Genomic DNA, 17,383 nt, shown 5'->3' with positions numbered 1-17,383 from the left:
CAAAAACACCGTGAACAACAGTGAGGGAGAATTGTAGGGGAAATTACACGTTTAAAGAGCTAATGCACAAAACAACAAAATCCCAGGTGTTCAAAGTTATTTTTGACGGTCTTGAATAGTTTTGGAATTCATGTCTCTCTAATGATTATAATAGTTAATCTTTATATGTATGACATAGAAACACCCCTGTCCTGATCGCTTTGTGTGTGTGTGTGTGTGTGTGTGTGTGTGTGTGTGTGTGTGTGTGTGTGTGTGTGTGTGTTGTGTGTGTGTGTGAGAGAGAGAGAGAGAGAGATGATATTTTAAAAGATTACATTTTTAAAAATTATTCTATTTATTAAGGAAAAAACCTGTCCAAACCTGACTGGCCCTATTTAAAATAGTAATTGCCCACCTCGTTATCAACTGTGATTAAGCTCATTTGTTGAAAAGTTGAGTTCAAATTCACTTGCCATATCCAGGCCTGATTACTGCCAGACCTGCACAATCGAGAAACCCTTACATAGAACATGTCTGACAAAGTGAAAGAGGCTAAAAGATCTCAAATTGAATCACCACAATCTAAAGAAACTCAGGAACAGATGAGAAACAAAGTCACTGACATCTATCACTTTGGGTTACAAAGCCATTTCCAAGGCTTTGAGACTCCAGTAAACCACTGGTGAGAGCCATTACCCACAAATGGAGATATCCTGGAACCTTCCCAGGAGTGGCCAGCATACCAAAGTTACTCCAAGAGTAAATCAATGACCTGGGAGGTCACCAAAGAACTGAGAACAACATCTAAAAAAACTGCAGGGTTCACTTGCATGAGTTAAGGACAGCCTTCATGTTTCAAAAATTGGACAGGAACTGGGCAAAAGTGGCATCCATGGGAGAGCTACATAGTTAAAACCACTGAGAACACCAAGGCTCGTCTTGCATTCACCAAATAACGTCATGGTGAACCCCGAGACTTTTGGTGAAATATTTTGTGAACTGACAAGACAAGAGTTGAACTTTTTGGAAGGTTTGAGTCCCCAAACCAACACAGCATTTCATAAGAACAACATCATACCAACAGTCAGACATGGTGGTGGTAGCATGATGATCTGGTCAAAGGAGCTTGCGAAAGAAAAGCGTCTGGACTTCTTTAAGTTGCTTGAAGACGTTTCACCTCTCATCCGAGAAGCTTCTTCAGTTCTAAGGTCAAATGGTGGAGAGTCCCAGATTTAAACCTAGTGGGAGTTTCCCCCCACAGAGGGACAAAAGGACCCCCTGATGATCCTCTAATCGCCTGAGCCAAGGTGTGAAACTGGGTGTGGGTCCCAATCAGCCAGAGTTTCGGGTGAGCTTCATTGTGAAACCTGGCCCCACCTTATCATGTGATTTCCTGAGGTCAGATGGCCCAGGATGTGAGTGGGCGTTAAGGCGTCTGGGAAGGGATCTCAAAACTGGATTATAGATGGCAGAGAGTTGGTGTCGTAAACCCCCGCCTCTGTTCAAAGATGGTCGCTCACAGTGGACATAGATGGCTTCTTTCACTCCTCTTTCAAACCATCTGTCCTCTCTGTCCAAAATGTGAACATTGGCATCCTCGAAAGAGTGTCCTTTATCCTTAAGATGCAGATGGACTGCTGAGTCTTGTCCTGTGGAGGTGGCTCTTCTATGTTGTGCCATGCGCTTGTGAAGTGGCTGTTTGGTCTCTCCAATGTAGAGGTCTGGCATTCCTCGCTGCACTGTACAGCATACACCACATTGTTAAGTTGTGTTTTGGCGTTTTGTCTTTCGGGTGAACCAGTTTCTGTCTGAGCGTGTTGCTGGGTCTGAAATACACTGGGATGTCGTGCTTGGAGAAAACTCTCCTGAGTTTCTCTGATACACCGGCTACATAGGGGATGACAATGTTGTTGCGTCTGTCCTTCTTATCCTCCCTCGCTGGTGTCTGGTCTTCTTATCTGTGCCTCCTTTGACTACGATGACCTGGATGACTGAGAACCTTCACAGACACATGATGATCTGGGGCTCCTTTGCTGCTTCAGGACCTGGACGACTTGCTCTAAATGATGTAACCATGAATTCTGCTCTCTATCAGAAAATCCTGAAGGAGAATGTCCAGGCATCAGTTAATGCCATGAGGCTCAAGCTGACTTGGTTTATAGTTTGGATTTAAACAGCACAGCTAGGTTTGGCCCGTTCCTCTTCCCCGAAATGAAATAATCATTTTAATAACTACATGTGCAAACGGCATTTATCTAAATTTATTTGATGATCTGAAGCATGATGAAGCAAGTGTGATAAATACAAACCATAAGACATCAGGAAGGGAACAAATACTTTTTATGGTACTGCACTGTATTTGCCACTCTGGTGTTATCAGGTTCTACTGATAAATGCCCTGGAACTCTTAAATCTTCAGTTGTTTGTGAATGTAAATGAACACAGCCCATTTCTAAATGCAGGAGCAAGCCCAGCTTCCAATATCCCGCGCTGGGTGTCAGTAGAACAATGATTCATCTTCCACCACCATGTTGAAAGCAATTATCTAAACACACTTTCACTCACGGGATGAGGAAGAGTGCACTTAGAGCATGTTATAGAATATGGGATTCAGAAAGGGTCACAGTGACGTGAGGTTTATTTAATTGTTGCAGCTGTTTGGTGTTTTTGTTTTAAGATCCAACATCAGTTTTTCATGTTAGAATTCACTGTTCTAAACCATGAATACATTTTTTCAAAAGTGTTTTATTTCTTTAACCAAATAAAAAAATCATCAGCTAACTGAAGTCTTATTGGAATCCCACTGTTAATTACTGTTGTATGTAGAGCTGTATAAGTTACAACAGTCAGGGCAGGGATGAGTCATCTTTTATCATAGGTTGGAAACCTACTACACAATGATTCAGGATTTTTTTTTACATATATGCAGGGCATACTGCAGATATTCTAAAGCACTGACAAAGCAGTCTGATACACTGAACATACTGAACTGTCAACTCTGTCAAAACTCAGCACAGGCGATATACACAGGACTCTGCTTCTGCTCCCATCGCAGGATGACTTTATTCTCGCAAGCAACTTCAGACATGCATCAGCTGTAACATTCAGTTGCTGCTGATCTCTGGAACCGTGGATGAGGGAGAGTTTATTATTGTGTTATTGCATGTGACTAATCTGCATATGTGTGGATGGAAACGTCGTGTTTTTCTTTTGTATTGTAAAGCACTTAGGTGAATAAAATGTGATCACTCACTGTACATAAACTAAAAACTCTTTGTAACTCTACAGTGTGTCTGACATACGTCAAATTCACACTTTCATAGCACACAGGCATCGTGTAATACTTCAGATGAAACCAGGGTACCAATACACACATACATACATATATATATATATATATATATATATATATATATATGTATATTATATTATATATATATATATATATATATATATACATATATATACATATATATACATATATTGAGAACGAGACTGAGTGAGGGAGAGAGGTTGTTTATCTAAGTTATGACAGATGACTGCAGGGAGGAGCTTTGTCCTGTGTGACCTCTGCTGGTGCTGCAGCAGGTGATATCTTACTAGATGCAGCACACTCACACGTGCAGTGATGAGCTGTTGTTATCCGTACATTCCTTAACATACTGACTCCCTGTTTCTTTGTGGCTTCAAGCCCACAAAAATCCAAGTGCAAAAACACACCCATTTCTTTATACATGTATAAATGAATATGAATATGTTTCTGAATTTACATCTAATGAAACTGCAGTTAATGTAAATGGAGAACAAAAATAAACTAATCTTTGTTGCAGAACTCGGCTCCTGTATGACACACCAAGGAGTTCATCAGCTTATTCTGGCCATTCATCCCTCCTTTTCCTCTCATTTTCTCCACCCACTCTTCACGTTCTCTGCATGTCTCCCCCTGGGGTCTCTCTCTATATTTAGAAAATGACCTTGCAAGTTCTATACCTGTCTGTTGAAAGCAACCGGTTTTCACGATGAGATATGTCCTTACCTCCAGAGCAGAGTGCTCCGGTATTGATTCTAGATGTGGTTTCACTTTCCGTTGTTTTCTCCACCTTAGAAAACAAGAGAAAATCAATGATCTTGCTGATCTGGAGGGTGTGGTTTAGCAAAGAGAGGAGTATACAAATGGCATGTATTCTGTATCACTAGATATGTGCTGCTGAATCTATAAGCAACATATTAAAAACATCACCTTTGCAAGGAGGCTCTTGGTGGCCTGACACGTCCACTGAACATTCATTTTCCCTAAGGAATTTCTGAAACTGTGGGCAGCAGTTAAGTGCTCTCTGTCTGGACAATTCAGCTAAATGAACAGTTAATGTATACAAACCATAGTCTGTCAGCCACAAGCATCAAGCACCAGTCTGCCTGTAGTCTGTCTGTGTATATTTGTATTATATTACTAAGAGTTGTGGAAAAACAACTATTGGGAAAGACACCAGAGAAATGGTGGAAATTGTGTCAGGAAGAGCTTATATTTATGGATCAGAAGACACTAGATTAGGGAGGATGGAAAAAAGGCCATCAGGAAATGCAGAAATGAGGGGTGCAGAAAATGAAAACGAAGGGGAGGGATGGAAGAACAGAGGTGGAGAGGGCAGCAGATAAAGGTCACGGTGACAGTGATGAGTCATGCAGCAGAATGCAGGAGCGTCTTTGTGTCTCTGTGTTAAACTGTCAGCCTCTCTACCATTTGTCTCTTTGTTTTGGCAGCAAAAGATTGCAAATGAACATCCTGCTCTTGCTTAATCTAAATCTTCTTGCAGGCCCGCATGTGTCAGACTGTGTATATTTGTATTTCTAAGGTATTTCTTTCTTTGCATTTGTATACAGAACTGGACAGGGAGTCCTGTGTTCTCTGCTACGCCTGCGGCTGGAAACTGGTACTGATCAGCCAATCAGCAGTAAGAAATAATCTGATTTTAGTGGAAGCACTAGCAACAGCATCATCATCCTTAGCAACCATCGTTTCCTGCAGTGCCAAGACTGTAGCTCTGCAAGTGAACATGGAAATATCACACAACTGGGAGTCACTAGAGGAAAAAACAACAAGAGGCGTGTGTACTGTGTCACATGACCAGGGCATAAAATGCTTTATTATACTTTATGTTAAGAAAGTCACGAGTTTATTGTGAAAGTTCTTTTATGAAGAATTTTGAAGCTGAAATCAGTCGACACCTTCCTTTAGAACATTAGTGTGTTCACTCTAATCTGGACTCTGATTTTAAGACAAAATGTAATCATGATTAAAAATAACAATTAGCTGTTGGTACTGTTAGAAGATGTCAAGCAGCCAATAAATAAAAAATGGTTTAAATTAACATAAAATTAAAAATTTAATCATCAACAAACTGATCTCGCCTCGGGTCGAAAGCATAAGCATATATTTTAGAGAATAACATTCAAATATACCAAAGTATGCAATGGGAATGATTAAAAAAGCTTACCCATGTGTTGATAATTGATAAGTCCTGGCACTCTGTGGACATAGAATTTTATTCTGTGGAGTTATTTGATTATATTTTTGGGGTGGCTGTAGCTCAGGTGGCAGAGCAGGTCAGCCACTATTCAGAAGGTTGGTGGTTCGATCCCAGGCTGCCTCCTGGCTGCATGTCAAATATCCTTGGGCAATACTAACCCCATGTTTGCCTACTGGTGGTGGTCAGAGGGCCCGGTGGCGCCTGTGTCCGGGAGCCTCGCCTCTGTCAGTGCGCCCCAGGGCAGCTGTGGCTACAATTTAGCTTGCCAGTGTGTGTGAATGTGTGTGTGAATGACTGAATGTAGTGTAAAGCGCTTTGGGGTCCTATGGACTAGAAAAGCGCTATACAAATGCAGGCCATATATTTTCCGCTCATGTCTTAAAGTCGTGCTGTTTCTCAAAAACAACAGACGAAAATTGAAAATTCAAATTATGAAAACCAAATGAAGTGAGAAAGATGATGTGTGAAGGCTGTATGGAGGGGATTTACTTGTAATGAGGGCTCTGTAGACTTTCTGGGCCTCAGCTTCTCTATTCCCATCCCTGAAAGCATTGGTTTGGGCCACAGTATGCAGCTGTTTCAGTTGCTTCATATTTATTAAGCGAGGAGCATTTTGCAGCTAATGATCCAGACTTTCCCCTAAAGTGTTAGTAGAAGCCAAAAAAGACTCAAAAGGGAACAAATTATGGATTAAAATTTGCCCCAAAGTGCAGTGTCTCTTGTGATAATATTAACCTTGGAAAATTTATGTCAATTTTGTGTCTACGACTTTTTTCCTCTGATCACAGGTGACCAGAAACATCCAAAGGGACATTCCATCATCTCCCTTCAAGATCTGTTGGCATTTTGATTGTGAAGGTTTTATACTATGTGTGTGCTGGGATGATGTTGGCTCACAATATTGAAATTGTTTCAACTTAAACTTGCTGTTCACATCGAGTCCGTGCATGGTGAAACCCAGTCTACACAGTGTACAATTCTAATAAACACACTGATACACAAAATTAGACTTTGCTAGCCTCTACCTTTCCCTGTGCACAGTTTACAGTAACACCAACAGCTCAAGAGATTAGCTCTGAAATACACCTGCAGAGGGCTGAATCTGCCACCAGCAGCCCTCCCCTGTTACTATGGAGAGTTGTTGTGCATTAGCCCTGTGGCTAGTGTGAGGTCTGATGACATCATTTTTGTGATCGGCTGCCACATTGTGCCTTCTCCTATGTTTGATACTGAAGGAACAGACAAGCAAAAGAATGAAAACAGACACAAATAGACTGTGGGGGGGATTTGCTGCGCATGTAAGAGGGGACAACCAAAGATATAGTGGTTTGATTCTTTCAGCCATACTTTTGCCAAGAGAGATGGCAGAGTGGTTAGTGAACTGGCAGGCTCGTCGCAGCAATAAAGCACACTTTCTCATACACAGCATGACAGCATGATTGCTGCAAACCTTTGTTACAATGTTAATATTTACCTCTTCGCCTGGGAGATGACATGAAGTTTTCCACTGTGCTCTGACACAGCTCAGTGCTCTTTAAGGTGCAACCAGACAAACCAGGGGGCATCCAAACGTCTGACGTAGAATTACATTTAGGAATCACCAAATGTTTCTTTCTAAATCTGTCAGAGAGACGTCTCTTTTATTTTCAATATTGCCCTTCTAGTTCATTGATGGAGTACTCCGTCATAAGCTTCCTGTCTGGTCCTGCTGCTACAGAGAGCTCTCTTTGTTCTTTCTTCTGTTGTGTTAGTGTTTTCCTGTAACCAAAGGACTCTGGGCCAGCACTGTTTTTCACTATTAAAAGACTGTCACGTTGCAAGGCTTTTCACGGGAAACACTTGTTAAACAGTGGCACATCCTGTGTGCCAACAGCATTTCTGCACACAGCAGAATCCAGAAAAACCCATGAAATGATTGAATATTGCAGTACTGAAGGATTAAACCATTTTATATCATGTACTTAATTGCATTACATGTTGCACAGGTAAGGCAGTCACTAATTCTTTGCCCAGCTATAAAACATTTCATGTATTTTCATTCTATTAACGCTTAACTGCAAATTTAATAGGTTTCTTTTATTGAACAATTTAGAGTGAGAGAAAGGCAGAGGGATACTAAACACAGGTTGTTAGTCTCCCTTCTAGTTAACTTAAAAGTGGAAATGTACTTTGGAAATGTATTGAATCCAGACATCCCTCTGGACGTAGCTGCAGGAAGGTTTTCTGAAACTTTTCAGAGTGTCTATATTTCTACCTAAAAGCTAGTTAAACAGACCAACAAAAAGTATGAAACTTGTTCACTGATTTATTGAGGAAAATGATCCAACATTATATATCAGTAAGTGGCACTAAAACTTTGCCTTGCAACTGTAAATGAGTGCATTTTCCTTTACAATTTGGCTACTTTCAGACTCTCTTTACATGGGTCATGTTTAAGACAGCACAAAAATAACACAGAACAAACAAGCCGCCCCATGACAACATTTTGCCCTTTCCCATAAATCAAGAGTGCACTCTGGGAAGGAGAAAGCCGTCCAAAGGCATGTGTATGTGCTGCATGTGTCTGTGTTTGTGTCTGCATAAACGCCTTTGTATTTTCCTCCACGTACAGTATATGTCAATGGAATAGCAGCGACCAGCACATGTACATATGCGTTTGTCTCACATATTACAAATACACAACACATAGAACTAACAAAGGCAAATGACTAACAGTCGTTGAATTTGTATCACAGTTTTATAGCAGTAAATTGTGGATAGCCTTGGTTTTTGCCACTTCTGTCTTAATGTTGGTCAGCTGTTGTCCATGATGAACATCTCCTCCTGGAAAGGTGAATACAGAATGCAAAAATCCTTGATATTCCAGTAACGCGAAAGTGCTTTGCAAAATTGCTGTCTTGTTTTCTGCATCTATCCTTTTGAATTTTATATAGAAAGCATGTGGTGAAAAAGTCCATTGCAGCTGAATCCTGTCACTGTCTCAACAACTTCTGACCCTGCGATGGTTCCATTCACAGTGCTTTAGCCTCAGCGCGGAAGCAGCTACAAAACTGCAGCTACAAAACTGGATGTTGAGTGTCCATTATAAGCTTTTCAAAACTGCATGTTGTTGCATTTTGGAATGAGCTGTGGTTCGCTGGAGGGGCGTGGCAGGGTGATTAATAGGCACAACTTGTTAATTCAGGTTCAAGGGCACCAGCATGAGCAAGAAGGCAGGGCGGGAAGAATTAATCCAGAGAGATTTCTGTCTCAATTGCTAACTTGGCCAATCTGGCCCAACAGGAAGACCGGAGTCGCATCGCCCCTAAATGGAAAAATAAGGTCACTGCAGGCTAATGGCTAATCTAAATGCCTTCAAAATGACTCAGCTTTTCTAAGTAATTAGCACCTGTATCAAATCAATTTAGTTTGTTTACCTAAATGGGAGGCAGTCTAACTGGTTTCGTTGGGGGTTCCAGGAGGTCTGAGCAGAGAAAGAGTTCACCTAAGAGAGAAAAACACAAAATGGGGAAGGAAAAGCAAAACTATTAGTTTTGTGGTCTCTGCAAAAGCAAAGCTACTTCTCTTCCTTCTTTTGTCTCATTAACAGTCGGGCAAGAACTGTGTAACTCTGAATAACGTCTTAGTGAGGAGAGCGTTAAGGACAGGAAATTAAAGTCTGACAGACATGATTGTAACTCTCAAGTGACCTGAGTCGACTTGAAATTAGCAGAAGTGAACAAAAATTGAAAGGATGAGTGCACTGCAGTGTGCAATGTCTCTAACAATCGTGTGGATTATTAGAGGCCCGGGTAATAAAGGCTTCCAGACTGGCCAATCCAGTTAGGTGAAAAACAAGTGGCTCCCATTTCTGCTTATTCACTTTCTGATCTATTAGTGTTTTCCTCTGCTAGAGATTTTATGTAACATGAGAAATGAGCAGGCTTTCAACTGATGATCAATATGGAGCTCACCATTGAAAAAATATAAAAATGCCAGGGATCAAATTGAAAACTTATAAACAATCAACGAAAAGGTTTAATCTGAGGCACCTCCCACTTTGCCTTTTAGGGTGTCCCTCCAAATGAAGCTACCATGATTATCACTAACTGGAAAGGTACACAAAAGATGTAATTTTGTGTAATCATTTAATTGCGTAGTCAATAGTTTAAGAATAATTATATTTCCCTTGTCCTGGCTTTCGAAAGTTTTATCTCTGCCTCACTCTCGTCTCTGCTTTCAATTAAGTGACCAGAGTCAGGGCGGACACTGGGCATAAATCTGGAGGATCATCAGTGCAACGGTATCAAAGATAGGACTGTGTTACATGAAAACGCACGAGTATTTTAAGACTTTTAAGACCAAGCAAACAACAGAAAATCCCCATTACAGATTCCATTTCTTACTTTTTAAATAATTACAATGTATTCAGTTATTACAAGTACAAGCCTTCTTTTTTTCTCTTGCTTTCTAATATCACATCCCCTTCATATCCATGAGAAATGACAAAGGTCACAAAGCACCTGTTCAATTAGGAGATTACGGCCACCAGGGGGCAGCACAGTACACAACCTGTGTGAGCACGCCTTCGGTGTTCTTACTCATTTCTTAGACAGCGTCAGCCGAAGGTGAAAGACACGAGGATCACAAATCCTGCACAAAGACTGACGAGGGTCTAAACATTAAAACACATACATGCATGCATGACATCACTACACTGTTCGATGAAGGACGAAAGCCAAAAACCTTCTTACGTTACAATAACGATATAAAATGGATTTGTAGATAACTGACTGGCCTTTAACCTGAGTGCAGGTTAATTGAGCGTCAGTGCGTCTCGTGATGATAACTTGTTAGATTGAAATGACCTGCCTGAACTTTCCATTCAGTAAATTGTAAATTGTAAATCTCCAAACAACAAAAGCACGGGTCTTATGTTATGACTTACGCCACAGTGATCGTTCAGAATGAGGCGAGCACCACAGCGCTTAGAACTTACCAGTTGCTTTAGTGGGAGAACAGCAGCCTCTGCTGAACGCCGACAGCAGCGCACTCAGGGCAGCCAGACAATGTGCTCCCAGTCCATTCACAATTTCCTCACATGTCTCTTCTTCGGCCTCTCTTGACAGACAGCTTTGGAGCTATCTGTGTCGAGCCTGTGCTGTTTTGTAGGACTGTTGTGATTAACAACCTCCTTGGTGGGATTTGTTTCGTGTCGTTGTTCTGGTCACTGGGGGGGCTTGCAGATTAGCGTTAGTGGGCGTGTTTGGGCGTCTATTTTTTATGCAGCGAAGCACGGTGCCCCAACATCCTTCTTACACACCGAAGACAACCCATTAAGATGAAAATCTTCAATATTGCTTCCAAGCAATCTGGGAGGTTACTGTGGAAACAAAGGTGCCATGGTAACGGTGACTGGGGGGGTTACCGAGGTAACGACCGTCGCCATGGAGACTGCATCACAGTGGGCTATATTCGAGGCATCCGAAAAGAGACACGCTCCATCTTTGATCACTGTTTGTGTGCGCAAAAAAAAAGCTCAGTGTTTCTTCGCTGCACGTGTGTCTTGCATCGATAATGAGAACTGGAGTCGGCTGGCCCCTGTGTTTACATGTCGCCGTTTAACCATTAAAATAGCCAACCAGGAGAATGCATACAAAGAAATTGTTGGGAATTCTTATATATATGTTTTTTTTTTAAAGAGAATAGCATTTGGACTAGACTTTAACGCACAATAAAGGCATAGCACAAAACGCTCTAATTGAGATATTATATGCTGAACTGTGTTTTTCAGACGTCACATGTGTTTAAACACGCACACACAAACATATTTAAATGATTTTGGATATTATACATAGCCGATGATGGACGGATCACGACCCATAACGCATGTTAATACAATGTGAGTGCCCTTCAAGTATTATACATTTGTGCACATCTGTCACAGTTATACAGCTTCTATGTCTACCTGTTGTGAAACATATACTCACTATTGCCCGACTCACAACAGGTCAACCCCCCTCACTCAGAGAAGAATGGTAGGCCTAAAACTTTATAAGGAGCTCTTCATCTTCTTACAAGCGCGAATGGAACCACACAGAATTATGAATTCATACCACTGAAATGAAAAATCCCGATTCTTTGAATGGACAGCAAAGCAGCATCTCTGAACGTACAGGTTTCGTTCTTTCGCTTCTTTTTTCTGTTTTTTTTTCTTCTTCTTTCTTTCTGATCTACAGCTGCTTCCACACGCTGGTGCGCAACGGCAGAACCAGCTGTGTGTTGATTCGTCACCACGTCCTGTGTTCAATGTTATGGCTCTAAAATAATGGCTACACGTCGGTGAAAATCTTTTTGTTTATATTCACACAATTCTGCGAGTTGTTCTGAGCGGTAGTGGGGAAGTTGGGCTGCTGTTTGAACGTGCTGTTTATCCCGTGCTCTTCTATCACCATGTACTCGCTCTTGCTGAGTGAAGAAGAAGAGCGAGTCTTCCTCAGCTCCTCGGTGTCTGCTAAAGGCTGACAGCTGCCCACGTGCAAGTACTGTGCCTGCTCCTCGCCCTCCGTTTCTCTGTGGTAGAAATAATTAAAATTGGAGACGATGACAGGTACAGGCAGGGCAATAGTCAGCACGCCAGCAATTGCGCACAAAGACCCCACAATCTTTCCCCCAATTGTCACGGGGTGCATGTCTCCGTAGCCCACTGTGGTCATGGTGACAACAGCCCACCAGAATGCGTCCGGGATGCTGTTGAAACCCGATTCTGGGTCGTCTGCCTCAGCAAAGTAGACAGCACTGGAGAAGAGGATGACACCGATGAATAAGAAGAAGATGAGCAGGCCCAGCTCACGCATACTGGCCTTTAGAGTCTGTCCTAAAATCTGAAGCCCCTTAGAGTGACGCGACAGTTTGAAGATACGGAACACCCGAACAAGCCTAATTACGCGCAGAATGGCTAAAGACATGGCCTGCTGTCCGTTCCCTTGTCTTTCTGCCAGCTCTGTGCCCAGTGTGATGAAATAGGGAACAATGGCCACAATGTCTATAATGTTCATAATATTTTTGGAGAACGTGGCCTTACTCGGGCATGCAAAGAAGCGCACTAGCAGCTCGAATGAGAACCAGATTATACACAACGTCTCCACGACAAAGAAGGGGTCCGAGAACGGGCTGATGAAATAGGGGAGTGTGCCATTTATCACAGGCGCAATGGTGATTGGATCCCTGTTCTCATCCCTGAACTCCGGCAATGTCTCTAAGCAGAAAATGACAATGGAGATGAGAATGACCAAGACTGAGACTATTGCGATTCCCCGGGCGGGACCAGAGCTCTCTGGGTACTCAAAAAGCAGCCACACCTGTCTTTGAAATTCATTTTCAGGCAACGGTCGCTCCTCCTCCTTTATGAAACCCTCATCCTCCCTGAACTTCTCCATAGCCTCCTCGCCCAGCTCGTAGAAGCGTATCTCCTCAGAAAAAATGTCAATGGGCACATTCACAGGTCTTCTTATGCGTCCGCCAGACTGGTAGTAATAGAGGATGGCATCAAAGCTGGGTCTGTTCCGATCGAAAAAGTATTCATTCCTGAGGGGATCAAAGTACCTCATCCTCTTCTTGGGGTCACCCAGCAGCGTCTCTGGAAACTGCGAGAGAGTCTTTAGCTGCGTTTCAAATCGTAACCCTGAGATGTTGATGACCACCCTCTCGCAGCATTCGTGATCCGGTTCATAACGGTCCAGAGAGTGGTGGCCCGGGAGAGCCGCTGACTCTTCTAGCATGTTGTCACAAGCCACAACAGTCATCACGTCGGCTTCTGTCTCGGTGTATCCGTGGTTCACCAGGTTGTCGCCCCGGGTTTTGGTTGCGCTTGGCGGGGGTGATTGAAGGAGGCTGAGGTGGTCGTCCATGCGCGGTTGAAGACGCATACAGGGGCGGCCGCCTCGCCCCCTCCGCGGACCCCGGTCAACCACAGCCGTCGCCACCACAGCCTTGTCTCCTCTACGTCTCTCTCACTTTCTTCTCTCGCTTCACTTTCACTCCCCACTGTTGCTCTTCCCGCCCACGAGGAAAGATCTGGGTTTATAAACAGCCCTTCCACCCGCCCACGACGCGCCAGCGCTGGGTAACTTCACCCTCCTCCTCCAATCGTTGGACGCTCCTTTATACAGAAAAAGCAACAGACGGGCGTCACTCAGCACATCGTTTGGGCGTGCCCACCTTCTTCTACCCCTCTCCCCGTCTTCTAGACGCGCGCTGACACACACAGACTCTCTCACACACACTTGGCGAGTACAAACAGTCTCCTTTTAAACAAGGTCATTGCCCATAGATGGGATATTTTCAAATAGGCTGCTCATGAATATATCACAGCTTCATTTCCACTCGAAAGTATCATAAAAGATGCACCAGCACCAGAAATAAATTAGGGTGTGTCCTGGTAAAGTACTGCACCTAATTCTGCAGGCGATAATATTATTTAAATTAGGCTCAAGGAAAATGGTTAACGATTGATATCCCGTCTGAAATCTGAGAGATAATTAATGCCGAGTCCCAATGGTACGTGTTAAAGTGATGATCAGCGAGCGCGGGGATGAGAAAGACAGGAGGTAGTTCAGTCAGGTCGATGTGTGGTGAATACATAACAGCAGCAGCATAAAATTAAATTCAATGTTTGGTGAAAAGCTTAAAAAGAAGCAAGTGCCGAAGAAATCATTATTAATAAGACATTAAGAGACACGCAGATCCTACCTCAGCTCATATGATACAAGGTCAGGTGACCTTAATAATGATGAATGTCAAAAGGGCAGGTACAGTACACAGCACTGTCCTGGGGTAGGTCTGATTATATATTGTCAAAAGGCAATCTGAAACGTGACTTTTCCCCCCACTGCTAAAACTGACCACATTTGGGAAACTTCTAGTAAGGGGATGTGTGTGACTGACAAGCAAGCTCATGTTATCATTATCCAGTATGGCAGGAAAACGACAAGCAAATAGAAATTATAACATTTTTTATTGCTTCAGACAGTGTTGTATAATTTCAGTGTACAGTTTCCAGGTGTCACTTGAGTGGTTGCTGTCCGAGGTACTGAAAGGGGGGGAGGGGGGGGGTGACTATTCAAACTATTCATTTATATTATTGTGTGTTTGTTTTTAACTCAAGTATGTCTGAGGCAGAACTTTAAACACAGCTTTAAACCCACTCTTTGCTTGAATCAGCACTTGCATCAAACAGTCCTTTGACACAGCTGCTAAAACTGATCATGAATTACTCAAAGACTCAGTGCAGCTTCTCTTATCTATTTTTTCATGTTGTCATTTTGAACTACGTTGAGATAAACATGTACATTGGCTTCATTTCTTAATGTTTAACATTTAAAGGGGTACAGCCTACTACTGAGTCAGATATGTCAACCTTCACGGTACCACGCAAACACACCGTTATAAGTACCTTTAAATGCTAAACTAAACCGATAAATTAACTAAATAAACAACAAAGGTTGCATCATAGTTTGGGCCACTGTATAGCACTCACCTCAAATAAAGTGACTACACCCAAAATACCTTACAGACAATTTCACTACAAAAGCTTTGAAAAGACACAAAATTACCATAAAATAACTGTCATATCTAACAAAAAACACCATTATTATGATGATGATGATGATGATGATGATGATGATGATGATGATGATGATGATGATGATTATTATTATTATTATTATTATTATTATTATGATGATGATGATGATGATGATGATTATTATTATTATTATTATTATTATGATGATGATTATTATTATTATTATGTGAAAACACAATCTAAAGGACACATACAGCAATTAGGCTCAACCATGCCATACACAACAATACATAAGTATCAGTTTTATTCTACATATGGTCTCAATAAGTCTCAGAAGTAAATGAATCAATATTTACTTCATGTTTCTCCTGACGTGCAGAAAACATTCAATCCCAGGTTATCAGATATTCTGCTGTATCAACTTACTTAGCCCAGATTTTTCTTTGGCAAGCAACTCGTTTTCATATCTTAGTGAGGACATCTAATTGACATATTGCTTTCCCTAGCCACTTACCCTAACCCTAGCCATCAAAAATAAATACCTAACCATTAACCATTAAGAAATTGTAGATTTTCCAAGCAGTTTCACGGCAGGGCAAAGTGATGATGCGATGGTTATCACTTTCATCTCATGGCTCGGGTGTTTCTCTTTTGGATTTGCAGACTTTCCCTCTCCCTGTACTCCTGCTTCCTTTCACATTCCATACCTTGGCTCTCATTCAGTGGAGTAGATGTGAGAGTTTCCAAAGCTTGCCCGAGCTAAATAAACTCAGAAAGCTTCAAAAACACATTTTGCCCTTCATTATTTGGAGATTTGTCAAGCTGCTTTTTGCTGTCCATTTTTAAATAAGGGTCATGAAGATGGATGTCCACTTAGGTTACACGTGGCCTGCTTATATATTTATAGCTGTTACCAAATATTTTCTTGACCATCTATAAGGTGCAGGTACAGCAGAGAAAGGCTTGGGATTGGAGAGAATTTCACTTTGTCATTGGAAAGATCAAAGACCGTGAAAAGGTTACAAGAAATGAGGACAGTCCCTGAAGGGGAGGACATTGTGCTGTTTCACACTTCTACAAAGAGCTGCTCTGGATTTGGGGATAAATGTAGAAATAAGAGAACACTTGTGCAAACATCACTGTGCACGTATGTGCCTGTATACTTGTGTACGTGCGTCTTTGTTATGTGGGTGTGGGTGGGTGTTGGTGGATGTGAGCTGAAAATAAAATGAGATGAATGCATGAAAGAATGAAAGCTGCCTGCTTTAGCAAACTGTATCTGAGAACAGAAGAAACACCAGATACAAATAGTGTCATTAAGATTTTAAGAGCTCTCTTTTAACACCTTGGGAATGCTAAAGCTCTTTTTGTGCCCTCACTCCCTGAACATCTTAGCCTCAGACAACATTTCAACAAGTGGAAGGAAGAAAGAAACCAAAGGGAGGAAAGAGACCTAATTGTAAGCTATGCAACTGTGAAAGATGGCAGTGCTTGGTGCTCATGAACACCTGCTTCCTCCAGATTAAATTAAATGACCATTAGATATGTGGACTAATCTGAAATTCCCCCATCAACAATCTGTAGAAACTCCCACCCAGATCCTCACACACTATTTGCACTGAGCTTTTCTGGAAGCATAGAGTATTTTTACATCCATTTACATAACACTTATTTGAAACAGACCTACCTTAAATATAACGACTAATCATATAGTAAAACCAACCAATGGTGTCTTTTTTTATTACCACTCTGAGGGCCTAAGTGGATTTCAAATAAATAAACTGTGAAACTTGCAGAGACTAACCTTTCCATAGAAGAAGTGAGTTACCAGGGAGAGCGACAGAGAGCACGGCAGTAAAACTTGATGCTCATAACATCCCCTCCCTTCTCTCAGAGGCAGAAACCTTCAGCTTTCAGGTTCCTCTTCTGTGGAAATAGCTCTCAGTTTGGATTGGGGAGACAAACCCCGCTCTACTCTTAAGATTACGTTTAAACTTTCCTTTTTGACAAAGCATACACTTATAGGGCCGGATCAGGTCACCCTGAATCCTCCCTTAGTTACTTTGCAATAGGCTTAGGCTGCCTGGGGTTTCCCATGATGCACTGAGTGCTTCTTATTCACTTTGTGCTCATACACGACTCTGCATTTAATCATTAGGTGTCATTCATCTTTGGCTCTCTTCCACAGTCATGGATGGCTGTCCCTCACTGGCCTTAGCTCAGTCGGAGGTTTCTACCTGTTAAAAGGGAGTTTTTTTCATCTGATTGTTTTCTCTGCATTATAGTAAAGTCTTTACCTTCAGTGTAAGGC

The 17,383-nt window shown here is 42.0% G+C and overlaps 1 protein-coding gene across 3 annotated transcripts; it reads right to left on the bottom strand.

The window, feature by feature from the left end:
- Window positions 1-5,864: 5,864 nt before the first annotated feature.
- Window positions 5,865-13,690, bottom strand: LOC102289438 (potassium voltage-gated channel subfamily A member 3). 3 transcript variants are annotated; one of them, XM_005914664.3, is made up of 3 exons: window positions 10,486-13,690; window positions 8,924-8,991; window positions 8,286-8,330 (listed from the first exon to the last, which is right to left on the bottom strand). In XM_005914664.3, the coding sequence occupies exon 1, from the start codon at window positions 13,412-13,414 to the stop codon at window positions 11,819-11,821; it is 1,596 nt and encodes a 531-aa protein (XP_005914726.1). In that variant the 5' UTR covers window positions 13,415-13,690; the 3' UTR covers window positions 8,286-8,330; window positions 8,924-8,991; window positions 10,486-11,818. The 3 variants fall into 3 exon arrangements, with proteins under 3 accessions (XP_005914724.1, XP_005914726.1, XP_005914725.1); XM_005914663.3 differs by lacking the exon at window positions 8,286-8,330 and adding an exon at window positions 8,772-8,811; XM_005914662.3 differs by having other exon boundaries at window positions 5,865-8,991.
- Between the last annotated feature and the right edge of the window lie 3,693 nt (window positions 13,691-17,383).

The sequence above is a fragment of the Haplochromis burtoni genome, unplaced genomic scaffold (genome assembly GCF_018398535.1).
Source record: "Haplochromis burtoni strain Fernald_Lab_line unplaced genomic scaffold, NCSU_Asbu1 Contig_9, whole genome shotgun sequence".
Taxonomy (NCBI): Eukaryota; Metazoa; Chordata; class Actinopteri; order Cichliformes; family Cichlidae; genus Haplochromis; species Haplochromis burtoni.
The sequence above is the reverse complement of the archived record's forward strand: the minus strand, read 5'-3'. Positions and strand labels throughout refer to the sequence as shown.

What these genes read in the sequence shown, in the direction of transcription:
- LOC102289438 (XM_005914662.3), bottom strand. Translation starts at nt 13,414, where the DNA reads ATGCGTCTTCAACCGCGCATGGACGACCACCTCAGCCTCCTTCAATCA.